The 20,884-nt window shown below is 38.2% G+C and overlaps 2 protein-coding genes across 9 annotated transcripts in view; one reads left to right on the top strand and one right to left on the bottom strand.

The window, feature by feature from the left end:
* Positions 1 to 12,967, top strand: part of LOC124185999 (pro-epidermal growth factor-like) — a 43,062-nt gene extending 30,095 nt beyond the window's left edge. For 7 of the 8 annotated variants that reach the window (XM_046577301.1, XM_046577339.1, XM_046577329.1 and 4 more), the window contains exons 3-8: positions 1,664 to 2,086; positions 7,244 to 7,415; positions 9,566 to 9,627; positions 9,868 to 10,000; positions 10,130 to 10,241; positions 10,361 to 12,967. In XM_046577301.1, the coding sequence (XP_046433257.1) occupies positions 1,664 to 2,086; positions 7,244 to 7,415; positions 9,566 to 9,627; positions 9,868 to 10,000; positions 10,130 to 10,241; positions 10,361 to 10,471 (1,013 nt within the window). In that variant the 3' untranslated portion in view covers positions 10,472 to 12,967. The remainder of the gene's footprint in view (positions 1 to 1,663; positions 2,087 to 7,243; positions 7,416 to 9,565; positions 9,628 to 9,867; positions 10,001 to 10,129; positions 10,242 to 10,360) is intronic. The other variant, XM_046577310.1, reaches the window with a different exon arrangement.
* A 1,318-nt stretch (positions 12,968 to 14,285) lies between these two features.
* On the bottom strand, positions 14,286 to 20,791 carry LOC124180505. The gene is made up of 14 exons (XM_046566117.1): positions 20,519 to 20,791; positions 20,131 to 20,201; positions 19,909 to 20,047; positions 19,633 to 19,798; positions 19,403 to 19,531; positions 19,069 to 19,317; positions 16,717 to 18,999; positions 16,518 to 16,632; positions 16,229 to 16,433; positions 15,862 to 16,045; positions 15,589 to 15,753; positions 15,328 to 15,480; positions 15,166 to 15,258; positions 14,286 to 15,076 (listed from the first exon to the last, which is right to left on the bottom strand). The coding sequence occupies exons 1-14, from the start codon at positions 20,564 to 20,566 to the stop codon at positions 14,853 to 14,855; spliced, it is 4,224 nt and encodes a 1,407-aa protein (XP_046422073.1). The 5' UTR covers positions 20,567 to 20,791; the 3' UTR covers positions 14,286 to 14,852.
* Positions 20,792 to 20,884: the final 93 nt, after the last annotated feature.

Raw genomic sequence — 20,884 nt, 5'->3', positions numbered from 1 at the left:
AGACAGAGAGTACAATAAGCGAGATATTTGGGTAGATGGACGTGATCTCCTCCGTGTATTATAATTAGCGGTTAATTTTAATACCGCATTCTTTGCGTACTTGCATTTTTCTTCATACGTTCACCGAGTACTTGTTATACTCAGAGACGCGGATTTTGGTTAGCAAGGCGGACTGAATGACTAAAGGCAAAAAGAATTTGAAACTATTTCACCTATTCTCTGCGGATTTACAGATTGGTTTATAAACCAATTCTTATCGCAAATTATACACGATACGCAGGTTCGTTGCAAAACTGCATCACGGCTGCTGTTCCTTACATACGCGTGTCGTGTATGTAAAATGAATTTTTATGCTCGGGAGGTAGGATATACCTTCGAAAGTCGTACGTGCACACACACACGCGCGTGTCACGTATTTACGTATACCTATGTAATATCAGCGACAGATGGTACGAGAAAGTATATACATAAGACTATGTGTGTTTTTATATCTGTGGTGTAAAAATGGTTACAAAGTTGAAGAAGGTCTCCCTGCGTGTGTACGGTATGTGATATACCTGTGAACCCAGATGCGTGATATTATGTACAGCGGATCGCTTCGGAGCGTGCGCATCATAATGTAGGTGTAACTTGGTCTTTTTTCGCTCAAACTCGCTTCGTATGTACCGCTGCACGTATCGCATGCATTGTAACACCGCACCGCAGGTGACGCGCGTTCATCTTCATTGTCGTCATCTCTTCATCGGTATACGTAACACACGGATGGTCGATGTCGCGATAAACGCGAAGTATTAAATTTTTTTTTCAAAATTCGTTGCGACGTTGCGAAATTCGCTTAAAAATAATATAATTTTCTCGTACATTTAAGAGGTTACCCGCAAGCTTACTTTACAACGAATAATATTTATCAACGAACTACAGGTTCTTGCAGTTATTCGCAAAACGGGTTAACGCCGTCGGGCATAAAAGGTTGCTCGTATTTAGAGAGTGTACGTCTCATACGCGCGATATGTGTTTGTCTAACTTGTCCACCGAACCTTAGTCCAACTATTACTAGGCGACGTATCGCAGGATACAGATGCGGTGAAAAATCATACGACAAAGAGATCGTCGAGGTTGATAGAACGTTGGGATGAAAAGAGAAATTGAGGAAATGGGGTGTAGATCACCTCCGATATATTGAGTATCGGTCGGGGGGGGGGGGGGGGAGAGCGCACGCGTTATTACGTCGTTATTCGCTCGCAAGGCTCATTCATTCACGCGGGGTGTCACCGTCGTGTTACAGGATAGGATGCAAGGCGGGACACGCGACACGCGACACGCGACACGTGGGTGCGTCGTTGTACTCGAACGTATATAGAGATTGGCAGGGCGTGAAACAGATTAGCGGCGTACGGTGGTTCGGCTCCTCTTTCTTTTTTCACTCTCTTTTTACTCTCCTTTTGCTCTCTTCGTCATTCGTCGGCAATGCGGACGCCGCGTGCGGCCGGCATTGAGACGAGATGAGACGAAAGGAGAGGAGAAAAAGATGAGGTTCAACAGGCAGAGGCAACAAAAATAAATAAATAAATAAATGAATTGGGAAAAGAAAAAAATTATAAACACGCTTTGCGGACGAAGTGGTGGCCTACTGCTGCATCAGACCTCTCGTATTTGGTTACAGGGAGGCGACGGCACGTGCGGAAGACATCGGGAGGAACACCCGCCGCCGGCAACGAAGTGGAGGTGGAGGTGGCGAAGGATGAGGAGGAGGAGGAGGACGAGGGGGATGACGATGAGGAGGAGGAGGAGGAGGAGGAGGAGGGAGAGAGGCGCGCAGCCTGCTGCGGCAGCAACGGCACCCTGGTGCACCAGGAGCAGCGAGGATCGAGGGGCGAGGATGCGGAGCGAGGGAGAAACACGAGGACGACCACCCTTACTAATTCTACGAGCCTTAAACCCAGGCACGACGTCAGAGATGACCGCGATGCCTGCAACGAAACCAACGCCTCTTTTTCATCGAGGACGAGAGGAGTTACCTGTCGGATACCAACCTATGTTGCTACCTTCGTACTTATCGTCAGCTACTCGCTGTTCGGTATCGCAGGTACATGGTTCAATTTCATTTTACTATACGATGTGTGCACGTTGATTGATGTCGCGACGGAGTTTGAAATCTTTTACGAAATCGAGTTGTCGCGAATTACGTATTCGGCTCAAAAGTTGCCGAAATTCAAGTTACTGTAGAGCATTGCTACGAGGCGTAAAGTCTCGAGGGAGTATAATTGTGGAAATTTAAATATGCTCGTACAGCGTAGTTTACTCGACGAGTGGGTGCAAAATATTAGAAAAATTGAAAATCCGAACGACCAGGATTCCGAACGTAAAAATATCGAAAATTCACAACGAAGAAAGATGGAAATGGTGAAATCTTCACCGAGTCAGATATTTACGCTCGCACTTTCGGAACTTTGACGTTTCGTCAAGGTTTGATTTCTTTACTTTAACTTTTGCCGTAAAAACATTCGGAATTTGGCGCTTTCGGAGCTTTTCAAATTTGGAACTTCAACCCCGCCACTTAATATCACCCGTCGTAGATATTTATCTATTCTTTGTTATTTCAATGCTCCGAGTTGCAATGTTAAACGATCGATTCATCGTTTCGGCGTTCGTTCAGTTTCTTCAATCTGTTCGAGCTGATGCGATTATACGATCGGTCAGGTCACGACGAAATCAAATGGATAATTTTGCGCGAGACCTTATATACCGAGTCTTTTCACTGTACCGCAGAATCATACGAGTTGATTTCATTCGGTAAAAAATACGGGTGCTAGTGCCAGGCGAATTTTGACACGTCACATGTATCTTTGTCCCTTGTTTAATCATAAATCGATCTCAGTTGATAGTTGATTTAATTCAAAACAAAAGAAACTACGATCGAGTTTCGTTTTCTCTTCATTTTTCGAACGACGATAACGATATGAAATAAATAATCGTACATGATTAGATTTAACAAAGCTAGACGAATATAATAAACATTATCATCGTGATTATCACGCTCGAGGTGAAACCGCGCAGATTCACATGTACGTACGCGTGTATTAGGGTGAGTCATGTTTTAACTTTTGTTTTTTTTTTTTTTTTTTTTTTTGTTAGTGCTACTCGAAAAATTTATGACAAGGGTTGAAAAAAGGATTGTCGTAAAACCTGGAGGAGGTAGAAAAATATTTCGAGGTCGGTACCGATTATCGTAATACTTTTTATTTATTCTTATGTCTACGCCTTACGGACTTTTTATTAGTTTATTTTTCTCGTATCGTGGTCCAATTAATCATTGTTCATAAAAATCAGTACTGTAAACTAAATTGGGACATTAAGGTGATATGCGATACTCATCTTTCGGTAGCAAAAACTGTTATCCAAATTTCTCCGATACTATTAATCTTTTGGGATGAAAGACGAGAGCAGCCAACTGCGGAATTGTTAGGCGCAGTTTGTCGTTGATTGGTGAACGATTAATTGGACCGCGATACGGAAAGAATAAACTAATATATACGTGCAAGTCCGTAAGGCGTACACGTAAAAATAAATAAAAAATATTGTTAAATATTCCTACCACCTCCAGGTATTGCTGCAATCATTTTTCACTATTTGTCACAAATTTCTCGAGTAGCACCTTGAAGAAAAAAAAGGTCAATAAATGAGCCACCCTGACACGTATCGTCGGTGTGTAAACGCGTAAATACGCGCGACGTAGGTACAACATCCCTCTATATCTATATATCCGCACGCTACAGAGCGGGTCGGAAATGGCGAGGCCAATCACCTGGCGTCTCGTCCGCGAGTCGTTGGTTAGGAATGCGTCGCCGATATGCGTGCGATGCGACGAATCGTCTAGCCGAATTTCGCCGCTTGCCTTCTGTACGATACACGTGCGTTAAACCCACGCGCGTCGCTAATGTCATCGTGTGAGTATCGTCCACGTATATGTACATTTTAAAATGAAGTAATAAAAAAAAGCAAGTTGAGTTGCTTCAAAGCCCGCTACTTGACTGACTTTCCTTTGCGCAACCCAAGTTTCTACGCGTATGTCGGCCGTATCTCGCGGCAAGTGTACGCGTTTGAATAGGTATATACGCGTGTCTCTGTTTGCGTGCGTGCGTGAGTGTGTGTTTAGGCACAGGCATGGGAAACGCATCTACGTAGGTATACCTATACGCATGTGCGTCGGGTACCGCAATATAACCGCGTATTAGCCCGTAGGACGGAATCTGCACAGCGATGTCGCGACTTGTGCATTTCTGCGTGCCGCGACGGCGCGACGCTCGTGTAATATGGGTATATGTGTGGATATACACGCACACACGCGCACACATGCATACGCACGTACACACGCATGGGGCATTCCATGCCACTCGGCCGACGTCTGACCCTGACCGTCTCGAATTTACAGATCCGTGTGCTTTTTCGTACACGATGTACGTACATTGTACAATGTACATCGTTGTAAGAACGCGTCAAAAATTTTTCGAATTTTTTACTATTTATTCTGTTTTTATTTGATTTTTAACTTTCATTTTTTTATTACCTGTAAAATCGGGAATTTCGGTATAGGTAATCGTTGGTTAATACTTAGATGCTGTTTGAGAAAATTTGTTGCACAGGCGATGTTTGCTTTTTGAAACACGTGGCGATAGAAGTGGAAAGTAAAGAATAAAATGTAAATATAATGAAAATCGACGTAAACTTTCGGCGAGAATGTATGTAAGAAGAAACAAAAAACGAAAAGAAAATAACGAACTTTCGTTTGTATAATGTTATAACCCGCATACGTCGCGTATATGTGTAATAACGAACGTGGTGAGCAAACTTGTAGGGATTTTTACCGAGGAATCTTGTTCCGAAGCTCTGAAACAGAAATAAGGAAAATGCCGAAGAATTTTGTCATCTCGCCTGAGTCGTCACGTACGCGCAGACCTCGTTTCATTACAACATATCCGCATTATAATACGTACACCCATACACGCGCACACCTTTTGCATCCAGTATACGTGTGTATGTACATGGGTGTATATATATATGCTTATGTGTACGCGAGACGCACAGCAGATTGTGAAAATTTGAACAGGTGACAGATAGCCGCGGCGTTTGGCCGGGTCGGAGCAGAGGGCAGATGCGGTGCAGCGGTTTTGTGCACTCCTGTAACTGCAACAGCAGCAGCGGCAGCAGCAGCAGCAGCTAGCTATGGTGCTCCGCTCCTCGCAAGGACCTCCCCGTAGTCTCCTCCTCCTCCTCCTCCTCCTCCTCCTCCTCCTCCCCCCCCCCCCTCCTCCTCCGCTCCATGCAGCCTTCATTCATTCATACAGTTATAATACCCATACGCTGGTAACACGCGGCGCAGGGACGATCGTGCAGACAAGCAGGCGTAGGTAGGGACGAAGAGAGAGAGAGAGAGAGAGAGAGAGAGAGAGAGAGAGAGAGAGAGAGAGAGAGGAGGCATCGCGACGCAGCCAGTCAGGCAGACACTCCCCCGAGGCATAGAATATCGCCAGCTCTTTTATGTTTGACCAAAACTAGAACCATTCGGAAGTTTCTAAAGCACTTATTTGACAAACGTTGAACTTCGTCGATGCAGCAACACGACGACGACGACGACGACGACGACGACGATGCCGTGTGCATGCAAGCCCACATGCGTTTGATACGTCTGTACCACACACACGTGCATACATACATACACGCGCGCATTGCAATTTTTCAGCCCCGCATCGTGCCTTCTCCCCCCTCTACACGCGTATTCTCTCCTTCTTCTATTTTTTTCATCTTGTTCATTATTGTACAGGCAGGGGAGGTCTATTACGGATGGTGGTGTACATACATACGTTGTACGATGCGCCCGATGAGCGAGTGGGGTGGGTGTATGTATGCTCTCTGTGGGATCAGGTAATGGGATAAGTGAGTTTTGCCGCGGTAAACTTGTTAGCCAACTTAATTGACGTACGTATTTTGACGTTACTATATACGCGTGTAATAGGCCTACGTGTGTGTACATGTATTGCGTATCCTTACACGCCTCTAAATACGTACCTACCTACCTACTTACACGATTTAGTCACGGTGAACCTTAAAACGAACCGACCGGACCCGAACGTGAACGCGCCACGCGCATTATATACCTTACCAGCTGTATCGCGCCGGGGTATTATTATATCCCGTCTTCTTTAATTGATCGTTATATTATATGGCGTTATTGCGATCCATTATAAACGCGGGTTCAATTTTCATTCCCGATATTTCAATCGCTTAATGCGCTTATATCTATTATGCATCAGGTGTACGAGATATCTGCAGCCGGCTATCCTTCGTACCTTTACCATACAATTTTCTATCGCTTTATAGTATATATATATATATATATATATATATATATATATATATATATATATATATATATATATATATATATATATATATATATATATAATATACGCGTAGATTGTGGTAGAATTTTGCAAAAAACAAGGAAACGTATTGACAACTGTCCAGGAATTCTTTTTATACCGATTCGCAAACCGGACAAGGATGTATATAAATTATACTCACATAAACTGGATATGAATTAGTGAAAGTCCGTCAGTGTGCTGTGCATTGAGAGTCCGGTCTGCTGCTGCTGTGGCACAGTAGTAAAAGTATTCCATCATTATAGAGTACGTTGCGGAGGATTTTTTTTCATCGAAACACATATTATTGTACACACGAATCGTAGTAATCCGTATTCTAGATTCAGTTCTCTTTCTTTTTTTTTTTATATACTAATATGCTTGTACACGAGCGTATGGTTTTCGCACGCATTATTATACAACTATAAGTATGTAATTATGTATATAATATGTATGTGGAATTTAATCACGTTTACCCTGAAATACGAGTGTAATGTGTAACAATGACGAGATTGAAGCTGGCAGACAGAATTAGCAACCGAAACGTCTCAACGTTCGTTCGAATTAGGCAATGAAAATTGTTTTTTTTTCAAATACCTCGAAGAACCCTCGCGTACTTTTATACAAATTGCGAGGATAAAACTGAACTGCATTTTTCTATTTCCAAAAAGTTTCGCACGTTCGGCTTCCGACTCTTGCTGCCAGTAGAACTTCAGCTTCGTGTAATAACGATGTAAGAATAATTTTTCACCTTGTTTTTTTATTTTTTTTCATGCCCTGTGTCTAATCTGCGTTTTGTATTTTTCTCTGATTCCCTGGTGCAGATGCATGCTCGTCACGGTCTACGCCAAAGCCACGACCACCGACGCCGACGCCTCGACCCAATATCACATTCCACATGTACAAGTGTCCGGATGACTACGCGCAATGGTATTGTCTGAACGGAGCTACTTGTTTCACCGTTAAAATCGCCGATTCGGTTCTCTACAATTGTTTGTAAGTATTGCGTATTACATATACACGGCGTTGCAGCAGCTCTCGCTTCTCAATAATTTACTGCAAATATATATATATATATATATATATATATATATATATCTGTAAGAGTGTAATGAGATTACGGTAACTGTGCCGGTTGAGATATATTTATCAAATTTACGTTAAAAGTGTGAAAGAAAAGAAACAAATCCGTTTTTCTCGTCAATGCTGCAGTGGATTGCATTACACCATATAATCTTACACGCTTATACGAGTTTTGGCTGAATTTCGATTCGACGATGAAAGAAGAAAATAGGAGTAATATCGTTAGGGGTATATATAGGTATATAATATATATATATATATATATATATATATATATATATATATACATGTGACGACAAAGGAGGAGAAAAACCGTCAGACCCTTCCCCCGTAGCTTTATAGCTCTGCTGCGAGTCTTTGACGGTGGTCAGGAAAGCGCTGCTGGGGTAATTACCGTGGGAAACTCACTCTGTCTTCGTCGAACTTGAACGGCAAACGGTCCGCGTTTCCGTGCTCGAGGTCCTTTCATTACCAATTCATTTCACCGCTGTATACAATACGCAGTATTATGTACGTTGTACGTACATAAGTGTATATATATATATGTTATATACAATTATTTACGTGCACATAACGATGCTGATTTGCGGTTTTCGCGAATGAATAAATATATATATATATATATATATATTGTCGCAGGCTGTAAAAGAATGGTCGTTTGCAATCGTTACAGGGCATATTATGCCAAGACGGGAATGAGAACCTGTGATCTCGTACAAAGATCATCGGTTCGAGTCCGAGGGAAGCTTTGAAACTTCTGTGAGAAGAAAAATAAATAAAGAAAATCGATAAATCTGCGGGTATTTCCGAGGAAAGTAAATAACTTGTATGAATGAAAACGTGACTGAAACTGTGTTTTCCGTAGGTATGCAAGTTTGTGAAATTTTTCTTTCTCGGAAGCGAACGTTATTTTTGTTTCCCCATTCACTCTCGCCGCCCCCGGGCTCTTTGCTTTTATCCTTTTGGTCAAGTGGGATAAAAATCGTAAATCGCCTTTACGCACGTAGGTATGTGAGAGGGTGGGTTTTGTCGGTTTTCGGTGAACGTTTGAAGAATACCGCAGGAAAGGCGCGGGCCGGGATGAATTGTCCGCAACTGACGGCTAAATTCTGGTATGCCGCGGCCCGGGAGCCTAGACTGAACCTGTGGGATCCCGGAATGGAATAATTTGAATCGTAGGCTGTTCTCTCTCTATCTATTATATACTTACAGTTACTACGCGTAAACGCGGCGGGTTGCTGCGGCGGCGGCATTCGAAAGAACACACACACACACATACGTACGTATATGCGAGGAAAAGAAAGAGATGCAGGAATTATACCGTAGTTTAGACGGTCGGCGAACGACGTTATTGTGCCGGTTAATCCTTACCCTCTTCAAGGTAACACGTCTGCCAAAAATTCCTAAACGCGCGTACGCAGCAGAGTTTTACGTTTCGTTTCTACGTGTTGTGTCTGTCTATCTATGTAGGTAGGTATAAAGATGAGAATTGGACGAAGAGAGACGGAGAGAGCGAGGGGGTGAAGAAGACCTCCCAGACGTGCGAACCACTGAATCATTCATACTTTTCCTTGTACCTGTGTGTTTGTGTAAATTGTATTCATATACGTGTATAGTATGTAATATTTTTTACATAAAAGACAAGAGATCAACGAATTCCAACCACCTACCTACCTACCATCACTGATCATGCAGTTTCGTTGACGTTTCTCGTTTTGACATTTATTTTTTCGTCTTACGCTCGAGCGAAGTAATATTTCCTTTGTACGTTGGAAGGGATAGAGAAAAATGGCAGAAGTTTTTCCTCCGTAAAGACGGTTGGAAAAAAAATAGATAAATTGACGAATGTAGTCTAATATACGTACGTACTATATGTACATATATGTTAATGATATCGTGATTCACGTAAAGAAATTCTCATAGTACGTGAATGTTTTAATAATAAAATTGTGTTAATTGTAGTATTTGTGGAAAAAACCATGAACATTGCAGTTACATTTACAAGGTAGATTCTAATTTGTGCAAAGAAAAAATTTTTGAAAATAGTTCTTTACTTTTTGCAGATGTGCGAACGGGTATGTCGGGGAAAGATGCGAGTTCAAGGATCTGGACGGTTCCTATTTACGTGAGTATATACTGTACGCTTTTAAATGTATCGTAGGAAAGATCTGCAAAAGATAAAACTAAAAAAGTATCTTGACAGATTGGTTTCTGATTCATTCTCGAAACCGCTTGTGTCGAGTTTTTGTGCATAAATATTTAACACATTAACTGAATTTCAACGGACCAAGTTATATACAATATTTACTCAACGCTGACTTTCTTTCTATTTATTTTCTCTTTTCTTTTTTTTTCAACTTTCCAGCTTCGCGGCAACGTGTGATGTTGGAAACTGCGAGCATAGCGGGAGGCGCCACCATAGCAGTATTTTTGGTTGTTATTATTTGCATAGCTACGTACATCCACTGTAAACGTAAACAAAAAGAGCTGCGCACCAGGTGAGTTATTTTTTTTTATTTATTATTAATTAATATGTCCGTATATTTTACCATTGAAAAAGAAAAGTATCGTTTGATTTGTGATATCCGATAACTATATGTTCACCAATGTGTCTTTATCCTCCTCAGCAGTAACTGTGTGGACACCGTCGACGGACCGGGTCGGGATCCGGAGCTCAGGCCTTTCAGTAACCATGGTCGATCGCTCAGGATTTTCATGGCGAAAAATTCCAATCACATTGTAAGAGACAACCTGAATCACGGTGTTTTCATTTTTCAATTATAGAGGCATATTTGAAATCTCCTTAACAGATTTGGTTAGCGTGGTAACGACTCTAACCCGAATTTCTTATTTTTCAGAACGGGAGTCCTTCCATAGAACAAACTAAAATGCCGGAATGGAATTACTGTTCAACCGAATCGACGAGAATGGCCTCGATAAGCGAAGGGAAACGGTCAAACAATCAGTAAGGGAAATTTAAAAAGAAAAACTGAAAAGTTTCTTCCGGCGCTTAGTTATAAAGCTGCCTTACGATAAACTCTGTGAAGAAAACCAAAAAGTGCTACGACTGCTGCAACACTCACTTCTCGTGTTCGTTTCCTCCGCATCTCTACGTTGCTGACTTTTACAGATCAGAACATAGACTGTCCCTTCGTTATGCAATCAGCGGACGACCAAAACAATAAACATACGCGCGCATGCTCTAATCAGTGACCAAATAATTGTTAATTATAATAATTATATCGAAGCGCGCAGAGGTTTCTTTTTTTCTATTTCTGTATCGAGAGTGTTAGTCCGGAACAAAAAAAAAAAAAAAAAAAAGTGATGTGTACACAGTGAAGATAGCAACAAGACACTGATTGATCAAAAAACTCTATACATATATACATAGATATATATATAAATATACATATATACATATATATTTATTTATATATGTATATATTCACTAATAAAATTTAAAAAAATAAAAATACTAACCAATATTGATGGAATTATAAGAAAATTTAGTTATATTAAGTAGGCTGGTTAGAGAAAATGAAAGGAATTCATTTCAGTTCCATAAAACAGTAAAAAAAGATGCCTTGTGCTTAGCACGCGCTTATATACATATACACACTCGATATTCAGTATGGTTTGTTAATCAAACGGACGACGCCTCGATGCCCGTCCCCCCCGGGAATCCTAACTGATAGATAATCTACCAATAATTAATCGTCGAAACATTCCGAACGTGCAGTTTATGTCGTAAAATGAAGAAAATTACGCAATTTCAACACCGGATAGAAACGGCACCACTTCGTAATCGTAATTATGTATTATCAGGGCTCGGTTCGGGACCGAAGCTTTTGTTCACTGTTCGATCATTTCCTTTTAATGTATCTTCGTTTTTTTTTTTTTATTACATGATATTTTAGATCGATCCGGTAAAGAAAGATTATTGTGTGTGAAATGAAGTGTGAAAAACGGATAAGAGAACTATTTAAAAAAATCTAACTGTTAATTTATTGCCAACAATTCGTGTATTTATTCTTTATTTTTTTCACTTTGTTCGTCATAACATCACCGTCGAGAGAGAGAGCGAGAGAGAGAGCGAGAGAGCGAGAGAGAGAGCGAGAGAGAGAGAGAGAGAAAGAGATAAACTACTACAAGCAAAAACGATCAGTTCAGAATTTAAATATTTTTTAACGGTACAAATAAAATAGGTCAAAAATGTTTATAATAATTAAAGTTCAGTTTCATTCGCTCATTCATTCATATTTATTTTTTATTACAATTTTTCTGTGTCGTTCCGCTCCCGAATACGGATTAATTTTTATAATTTTTAAATTATAATTATGGTCGGTGCCTATGGTTATGAATTTTTACTTGTAGCAGCCACAAGTATGAATTTCTATAATACAAAATTCACTTTATAATTGAAAGCGTAGTAAACGCGAGTGAGGCGGGCCTCTTTTGTAAATAGTAAATTATCTTTAGGGCTGCCCACGTGCCTAACTTATATTACATATGTACACGCGAAACGAACAAAATGTCGAGTCTGTTATTATTGCTATTATATTAAATCAATTACAAAAAAGTGATTCCCTTGCAGAACACCAATCTATTGTTGTTTCGTATTACGAAATATATTATTATTATTATCATCATCATCATCATCATCATTATTATTATTATTATATATAAATAAAACGCTAATTTAATTTAGCCTGTAACGTATATAATTATTTCATAGGATTAACATAATAACATGAAATATCCAATTGATGATTTGTATATTTGTAGATAATACTTCAGGAACAGATATTTACTTCTCTTTCTTTTCCTTTGTGTTTTTTTCAAATTTTTTTTTCCATGTTTTTTTAAATCTGTTCTGTTTTCCTCCCCTTCTATTTGCGTATCTATACATATAAATCTATTTATATATTTATATTTATATATAAGTATATAAATAATTTAAGTGACAATTATTACTTTGTAATAATTGCAATCAATTATTTTCCCCCAGTATTTAAATTAGACCTAACTCGTTGATATAACAGAGAAAGAGGTCGTAGAAAAAATTAAAAGAAAAAATACAAACACAAATCGCGTAGCCTCGGAATATTTTTTTTCCCCTGTATAAAGAGAATCATACGATAAAGGAGTTGAAGAAAGTAAAAATAAAAGTAAAGTAAAATTTATAAATAGTAATAGGTAAACGTAAATATTGTATTCTTATTTAACTTTTCATTATTCTTTATTATATTGTACTTGGTTCCTAATTTATTATTATTATTAATAATAGTATAATAATTGTAATAACTTTTTATAAGGACATGTTGCAACATGTTATGCGGTGCGATTGATGATATACGTGAGCGAATGCGTGATGGGAGAAATTGAATGAAGCGTGTGACGTGCAGAGCCGGCAGTGGCCTTTGTTTTTCTACTCTTTTTTCCTAACTTTTGTCTAACTCAGTCGACTGCGAGAAAAAAAAGAACGTAATAAAACTAAACTACGTATGTAGATCGGTAATGACGATATTCTCGACTTATAATACAGTACCAAAATCGTAGTAGAGTTATTAACGAACCTGTAACGTGATCTAATATATTTAATAACACGTGAAGACAGTGGTGGCATTTGAATACATCAGACAGCACCATATGTATCTTTTTGTTTCTAATAATCACACCACGCCCCGCTGTTGTACAATCTAGATTTTTTTGCTGATTAATTTTGGAATAATAATGATGAAAAAATTTAATATATTTTCTGCCGTGTAAAATCGGTTACAAAAATACCAATATTACAATTTGTTAATTCTTCGTTGCCCGGTAGGTAAAATTGATTGTGCAGAGGGGTGTGGTTTTTCTTCGTTCTACTGTTGTTTATTTCATTAAAGTTTGCAAAATATACATCGTTACACCTTACATACTTGTGGTTAAAGCTGTCAGTTGTATATGTACCAAAGTGACGCAATCGTCATTGAAACTAATAAATAGTAATAAATAAATAACTAAATCCAAAGGAAGCTGCTAACCTTATTAGCTAGAAAGAAAGAAAAAGTAAAAAATGAAAAATCATTAATCGACAATGTTGTAAAAAAACATTGTTAATTATTTTTGTAAAAAAATATACATGTACCAGTGTGCTCTGCGTATGGAAGCTTACGAATATATGTTAAAATATTATTATTAAAAGTGAAAAAAAAAAAAAAAAAAAAAAAAAAAAAATGAACGAAAAAGAAAGAGAACTTGTAATCTTGTTTCCCAAATGTTTAGTAGCATAAAAAATAATTGAATTTAATTTATTTACCACAATTTTTAGTTTTATTACTCTTGACTGGTACTATGCATATATACACGTAATATCCAATTAATAATCATGTTTTTTTTTCCGTTTCTTCTCCTGCTGCGACGTCGCGAACTCTACCCTATATTGAAAGATGATTAGTCTTGTATATGCGAATGACTAGAATCTTTTGCATACTCATTGAACGTCGTAGCGAGCCGATTTTTTTTTATGTCGTACCCCGTCTTATCGGAATTGCTTCATCTCTACTTGTTACCACGTACTCGTCAGCCCATGTTATTAGAGATACAGGATCTAGGTAATCGGTCAGTAACCTGCTGATGTTACTACAGATACAGGATCTAGGTCAAGCAACCTTCCGATCCTCGATCAATCTAATCAATTTTTTCGTTATTTGCGTTCCGTATCATATATCATGAAAAGTACCATACTTTTATCACTTATTTGAAGATATATGACAATATGACGGTCGATACACGGTTTTCTCATGTCGAAAACGTATGTATGATATATTGTATCGTTTGAAACTACATTTTACAAAGTATACTTGAAAACATTGTTGACATTTACATGAATAATATGACAGAAAAATGAGAATTATAAAGTAGCAATAATATAAAAATGTTGAATTGAAATTTATTGTACTTACGATATTGCCTGTAAGTATTACAGCTATATTACATGAACGTTTTCGTTGTAGTTCAAGATCTACAAGCAAAGAGTAAAAACTGAGCAAATGTTATGTAATCATTCAACCACTGAGTTATTAAAATTTCAAATTACCCACGTAATTTTAATTTTAATTACCTTGCATCCAAAGTATAAATAAATAAAAATTAAAATTATCTTCATGTCGTGTTGCTTTAGGGAGTTTATTGATTAGGTGATGCGATTATAACCATTACTAAAGCCCCTGTTTGGTATACTGATCAGAAACTCTGAACCTTAATACTCAGAGGAAATGTGTGAATCAGGTATTGAGTAAATGAAAGTAAATCATCGTAAACATCTGAAATAAACTGCAATAATATATATGGCAAACCTGGTTTGGATCACATCTTTGCATCGATAGATAATGTTATAGAGTTCTTTCGGATAAATTTAAGCCACCACTTTGTTTGGTGTATACGGAACAAGTTAGTCAGCAGTTGAGTCGTTGGTTCCGAAATCGGCTCGCAAGGTTTCCAATTTAAAAGAGTCTTTGCCACGACATCTAATTTGTGTCGATTTAAGCTTATCAGTGCTGTTGCAACACCTTCTTGCTGTTGCATCGAACCTGTAAACAATTTTTCCATAATATCAGATTTTCTGTTCAAGTATCATCAGGTACAAACTTGAATACAGATAATTGTCAAACAAATTTACCTTCTCCAGATACCATGAGCGCACACAGCTGTTCAAGGATGTTTTTCACGAAACCTTCCTTGTCATTTACCGAAAATGATCGCATTATGTAACCTGAAACACATTTTCTGATGTTTTTATCGTCTTAGACGTAAAGCTATCATAACGTCAAACGATACAAACCTAGGAGACAAAAGGCATCGTATATAGACGGATGAACCCTTTCAATGATCATCTGCAACAAGCCACCCTGAATAATATTCTTATAAGCCCAAATTGCACCTTTCTTTTTAGCAAGAAGTATTATTGCTGTATCCAAACCGTTTTGACGTTTATCTGAAATCGAAATATTCAAACCACAATAATTGTACTACATGTATTACAGAGTGTAGTAGGTATTATTATTTTGAATTATATAATGTATTAAACGTTCACCATATCTACCTTTTAAAGCAGTCATAAAATTCTGCGTTAATTTTGTATAGAAAGGGTCGTCAGACGTGTACTTATAATAGCCGGAAAGAAGCTTTTTCAGGGGTAAGAACTTGGGGAATGATGTATCGCCGGTCTGCATAACTATCGCCTGAGTTAGGCACAGAAGCAGTGGATCTGGAAACGGTATCCATAATAATTAAATAGGATATATTCTATTCTTCTTTTGGGTGATTGAAAAAGATCTGGGAGTTCGTCGCATGAGTAAATAAGTAAAACTCCTACCATTGCTTGTTCCAGCCATGGGTAATACTTCAGGCCAACTAATAAGAACGGTGTACACGAGAGGGATTGCCTTCATCCCAAGGCAATATATAGCATCGCAGCATAGAATTCTAATTTTTTCCCTGTCTTTCTGTATTCGAGCCAATGCAGTGAATACGCGTACTAGTTCTTCGACAACTTCTACCTGAAATTTGTACAAATTCTTCTCTGAATTTCTTTGATTTATTTGGAACTCTGTTATTTTACAGAATCAGATATTTTTGGAAACTTGTTAATAATCTTATTTTCTTTATAAATGATTTTCAGAGAATAGTGCAAAGTTGTCTAGCATGTTGTTGTCATTAATATAATTTGTGCAATAATCGACCTCAGGTGCGAAACCCAGCCGGAAAAGCTTATACTCAATCCCAGTTTGAACAAGTGTGATTAGGTCAGGTATCGTTCGATTTAGGACAATCAGCATAGTGATAATTCGCTGTTGTGTTTTTGACAATATCGGAGCTGGAGGTGTATAAGTACGATCCAACAACTCATGTTCCATTGCTTTTGTGCACAAGAAGTCAACTGTACACCTGCAAGAAGTGGTTAAATACGTGCATATAGTCTGATAATACCTGCATAGAAATTTGTCAAGGAGAGTGAAAATGCGAACTCACTTTGCTAATGTATGTTTTTTGAAGTGTGAAAGCCTTTCAGTCGCATTTGAAAGTGCGATTTTTGTCCATTCCTCGTTTACAACTAATTCAGACAATTCCTTTAAGACTAGATTTTCTGAAAAGAATTTTTTTTTAACGTAAAACCACAGGGGTGGACAGTGGACAACTTTCGTTTTTAGCATTACGAGTATGAACTTACCCTTTCTTTGCTGTAGCTTTTTATTGAATTTCTTGCATGTACTGGACTTTTGTTCCGTTAAATATTGCTCGAGCAATGATATTGGACCAAAGCTTTTGTTGCATTGCATATTGACATTACACTTTGCTAACTCTAACTCTGTGGCATTTGATGCAATCTCGTTATTCGTTTCCTCACCGTCATGTTTTAATGAATTTTTTGAAGGGCTCAACAATATACTCCTTGATCTTAACTCTCTGATGGGACTAGGAGTTGACAAATCAACTCTTCTTCTCTTTTTATATGGTCGCTTCGCCAATATGGGAACAGCGTTCTCATTGTTGAATGATTTGTTCTTCGAGTCTTCACATTCATCAGATTCGACCGAAATAGAAGTATCATGAACATCTAATTCTACCTCTAACACACCATCATTATCAAGAGACTCTGGTGAATGAATAACATCACTGTGGGATGCAAGTTCCACGTTTGTTAACTGTGATATTCTCTTAGGCTTATTAGGTGTGGGATTTCGGTTAACTGCATCTTCAGTAGTTTGTGTAGGCTCGGTGCTTGACGATATTGTACTATTAGACCTTTTGACTTTGGTTTTAGATCTTAAGATTCTTAGCGGTGTATCGATTTTGCTAACTTCATCAGAATTAGGTACAGGTGAGTCTTTTCTTGTCTCGATACTCTCTGAGCATTGCATACCACTGGAGGAATTTACAACACCGGCAACGTCAAAATACATTCTGGGTATAACAATAGATGGTTGACGAGAAATCACATCCTTGTTAACTGAAGTTTTATTCACAACAGATTCCTTCATATCTGTCCGATCATTGGACCTAATTTTGTCAGTGTTGCCATTTCTGCATGTGACACTCGGTTTAGTTGCCAATGAAGGGAATTCAGTATCACTGATATCATTTGATCTATTTTCACCTTCGTACCCAGCTAAGGAATTGAAATCTCTCTTGTAACTGGTCCTTTCTGTATTACCTATACAGCCATTGGATACTTCAACTGCTGCAGCATTTTCACCCTCAGAATTATCCAATGTATTATTGTTGACAGACTTATCTTCGAACGAAGATTTTTCTGATTCTATAATCTTTGGTAATCCTGATGAATTGGAAATCACACCATAGAGAGATCTGTTTCCTGGTTTGCGAGTGGTATGCGCTATTCTATGTTTCTTCGCATGGCTGTAATCATTGTTGACATTCAAACTTGCTTTATTTTCAACTAAATGAGTTGAACCAACATCATTTCCACGTTCGTTATTGATATTTGAATTCTGTACAGTCACTTGAGTATGGACTAAATGTGGTTTTTTGTTGCTTACAGATACAACATTCTTTATTGGAGGCTTTGTGTCACTGCAGATCTTTTTTAAATTCCTCATTTTTCTCACTAACGAAAGTTTTGTCGACTTTCGCTGTGATTTCTTCACACTTTTAATTTGTTCATTAGAAATACATTCTACCGGTTCACTTGTAAGTAAATGTTCGGACGTTCTATCAGAATTTCTAACTATTTCTCGATCCATGGACAAATCAGATTCCGGCGAGTCCATTTGCTTTTTGTCGCAAAGTTCTTCATCCATGAATACATCTGAATCAAGATCTGAATGACTTGGTGACGTGGCACATGAGCTCGTAGAAAATAAGTTCAATAGTTCCTTAGTTCTTTTCTTGTGGCGCTTCGATGACTTAATCTTCGTCTCTTGACAGTTCAACAGAGGTGATTTGGCTCTTAATTGGTCGTTCGATGTCTCAGAATGCGTTCTAAGCATATTGCCATGATTGAAATCTATAGGTTCTCTTACTGGAATAGGATCAATGTGCCATTCTGATGTACCGTCTTGCAATTTTTGTTTTCTCATCCACTTTTTTCGACGCCTACCAGATTTTTGGCTATTAATTGGGCACCTTCTCTTCCGATTTATCAAACCTTGTTGCCAATTTTTAAATTCTAGAAATTCAGCTTGAGTTTGCATCATAGCTCCAGATTGAAATATATTATGATAGGGTGGCGCTACGTAACAGTTTTTGAGATGCTGGCAACTGGAACATTGATTTCTGATTCGCATATCTTTCTTTCTCGTTTTTTGCAGCTCCCGTTCAAGCAGGCAAATTTTATGCTCCAATCGCTTGAAATCGGACTTTGATATGTCAGAAATCTTCTCTGTATGTTCCAAATTTTGACTTAGAGTGCATACATTGTCACTTATGGCTTCAGGCTGTATCAATTCCCTTTGTACTGAATCTTGAGGGTTTGTGTGCGGTCTGGTGATCACTGAAATTATAGGTTCATTGCTGAAACGATCCTCAATCCACATAAAAAATAAGTAACAAATGTGCTTACTAGGTTTTCTAGGGGGGGATGTAACTTCTGTGATGAGATCAGGACAGGTTGACATCTTGTCGAGTATCTGGTCCAATGGAGCAGGGTCCAATTTTACTTCACATTTTGTACAAAATAGAGGGTACGGATCATCTTTTATGCTGTAAAAATCGTTCGTCAATACGCATTTGTCCACCATTTTCGGTCTCAATATGACTGGTTCAAGTTCATTACCGATACACGTAGATTTCTCGTGTGTGATCTTGGTTTCTGTAAGCAGAATATTGAGTAATTATTTGTGATGGCAATATTGATGACGAGTAAAACAAGACGCTGGTTTCTTAAGCATACATACCCTTTTTAGTTTGATTTTTCACAGTGCCAGCAGTTTTTAGAACGTCGATTTGCGTTTCCTTTTCTTTAATTTGAACTTCGTGTAACTTTTTGACTTCCTTCAACTGGTTTTCTAACATCTTTGCTTTCTCTAAAATAAAAAAAAATAAAAATGATAGAAACTTCGTGTTTCAGGAAACATAAGTGAAACAGCAGTAAACTCAAAAAATGTGGACACAGCATATGTCGTACCTTTCCAGTGATTCACTTTTTTAGATTCCGATAAGTGCATCTGCTCCGACTCCTGCATTTTGCACATAAGCTGTTGTACATGCTGTCGATCTGCTGCAATTTTGATTTCCTGATCCGATATCGTCTTTGAAAAATTCTCAATCTTTTGGCGGTACTCATCATTTTCCTAGAAATAAAAACAGTCTCTTCATCAATGTTGAGTTTGTGCATGGAATGATAATTTGAATGGAATTCCGAACTATTTTGTAGGAGATCATTGAAACTTTCGGTACTCACTTGTGATAATTGCGTGATTTTAATCAAGCTTGAACTATGCTTTTGTGTTATTGTTTCTGCATTATGCTTGGTTACTTCCAATTCAGTATTGACTTCTTGACATTCCTTTAATTTGTCATTATATTGCTTTATTAATTCGCTGCAACAGATGAGAAAAATTTAATTTATACCTCTCAACAGATTTATAAATCTATAGCAGCTATATTCAGTAGCGAAACTCACTGGGATAAGCTGAGTTTTTTCTTTAACAAAAGGTGTGCTTCCTTGAGCTTTTCCACCCTGTGATTTGCATCCTGTAAAAATTTATTTGCTATTAGTTTTAAGTATTAAGTAATAGTGTAAATGTGGATGAAATGCTTCACAGATATTCACACAGGCTTAGAAGCTAAACGAAGAATAATTACCGGGGATGATATGCGTTTTTCGATGTTAAATATGGAGAGCATTGTGTTTCCAAATATCTGCCTAAATGACAATATCTCAGGGGGTATAAAATGCGTTGAGCAAACGTCGGTACAACATAACCTACGGAAAATCTGAGCTAACCTAACTTTCGGCTAATTAACATTGAATAATCAGCGCTGAATTTTAACCTCCTGATTTAACTCACCTGCGGTTCTAAGCCGTCTTCATTTTTCGCAATATCCATGTAATCCATGCTGTTAATCTCAACCTATAATTATCCTAACAAAAATGCATGGGATTTGACATGGGGCAAATTCATACGAAAAAATGCGAGGCATTATGAAACCAGCGTGGAAACGAGTAAACATTCGCTACTCACACCACGGTCGTGAGCAGTCGTGAGAGCCGAATCCAAAGACTCAACCCGAGAGAAATCTCTCTGACCCGACGAGCTCTCTGCGAATTCCTTTCATGCTGCGAACTACTACGGATTACTTTCTGCCTATTCGTAATTCGTAGCATATTTCGGAACGCAAGCCGTGTATTTACTATTAAAATGTAGTTTGTGCAG

This window comes from Neodiprion fabricii, chromosome 1 (genome assembly GCF_021155785.1).
Source record: "Neodiprion fabricii isolate iyNeoFabr1 chromosome 1, iyNeoFabr1.1, whole genome shotgun sequence".
Lineage (NCBI taxonomy): Eukaryota > Metazoa > Arthropoda > Insecta > Hymenoptera > Diprionidae > Neodiprion > Neodiprion fabricii.
Note: the sequence above shows the minus strand (reverse complement) of the source record. Positions and strands in the feature narration are given on the sequence as shown.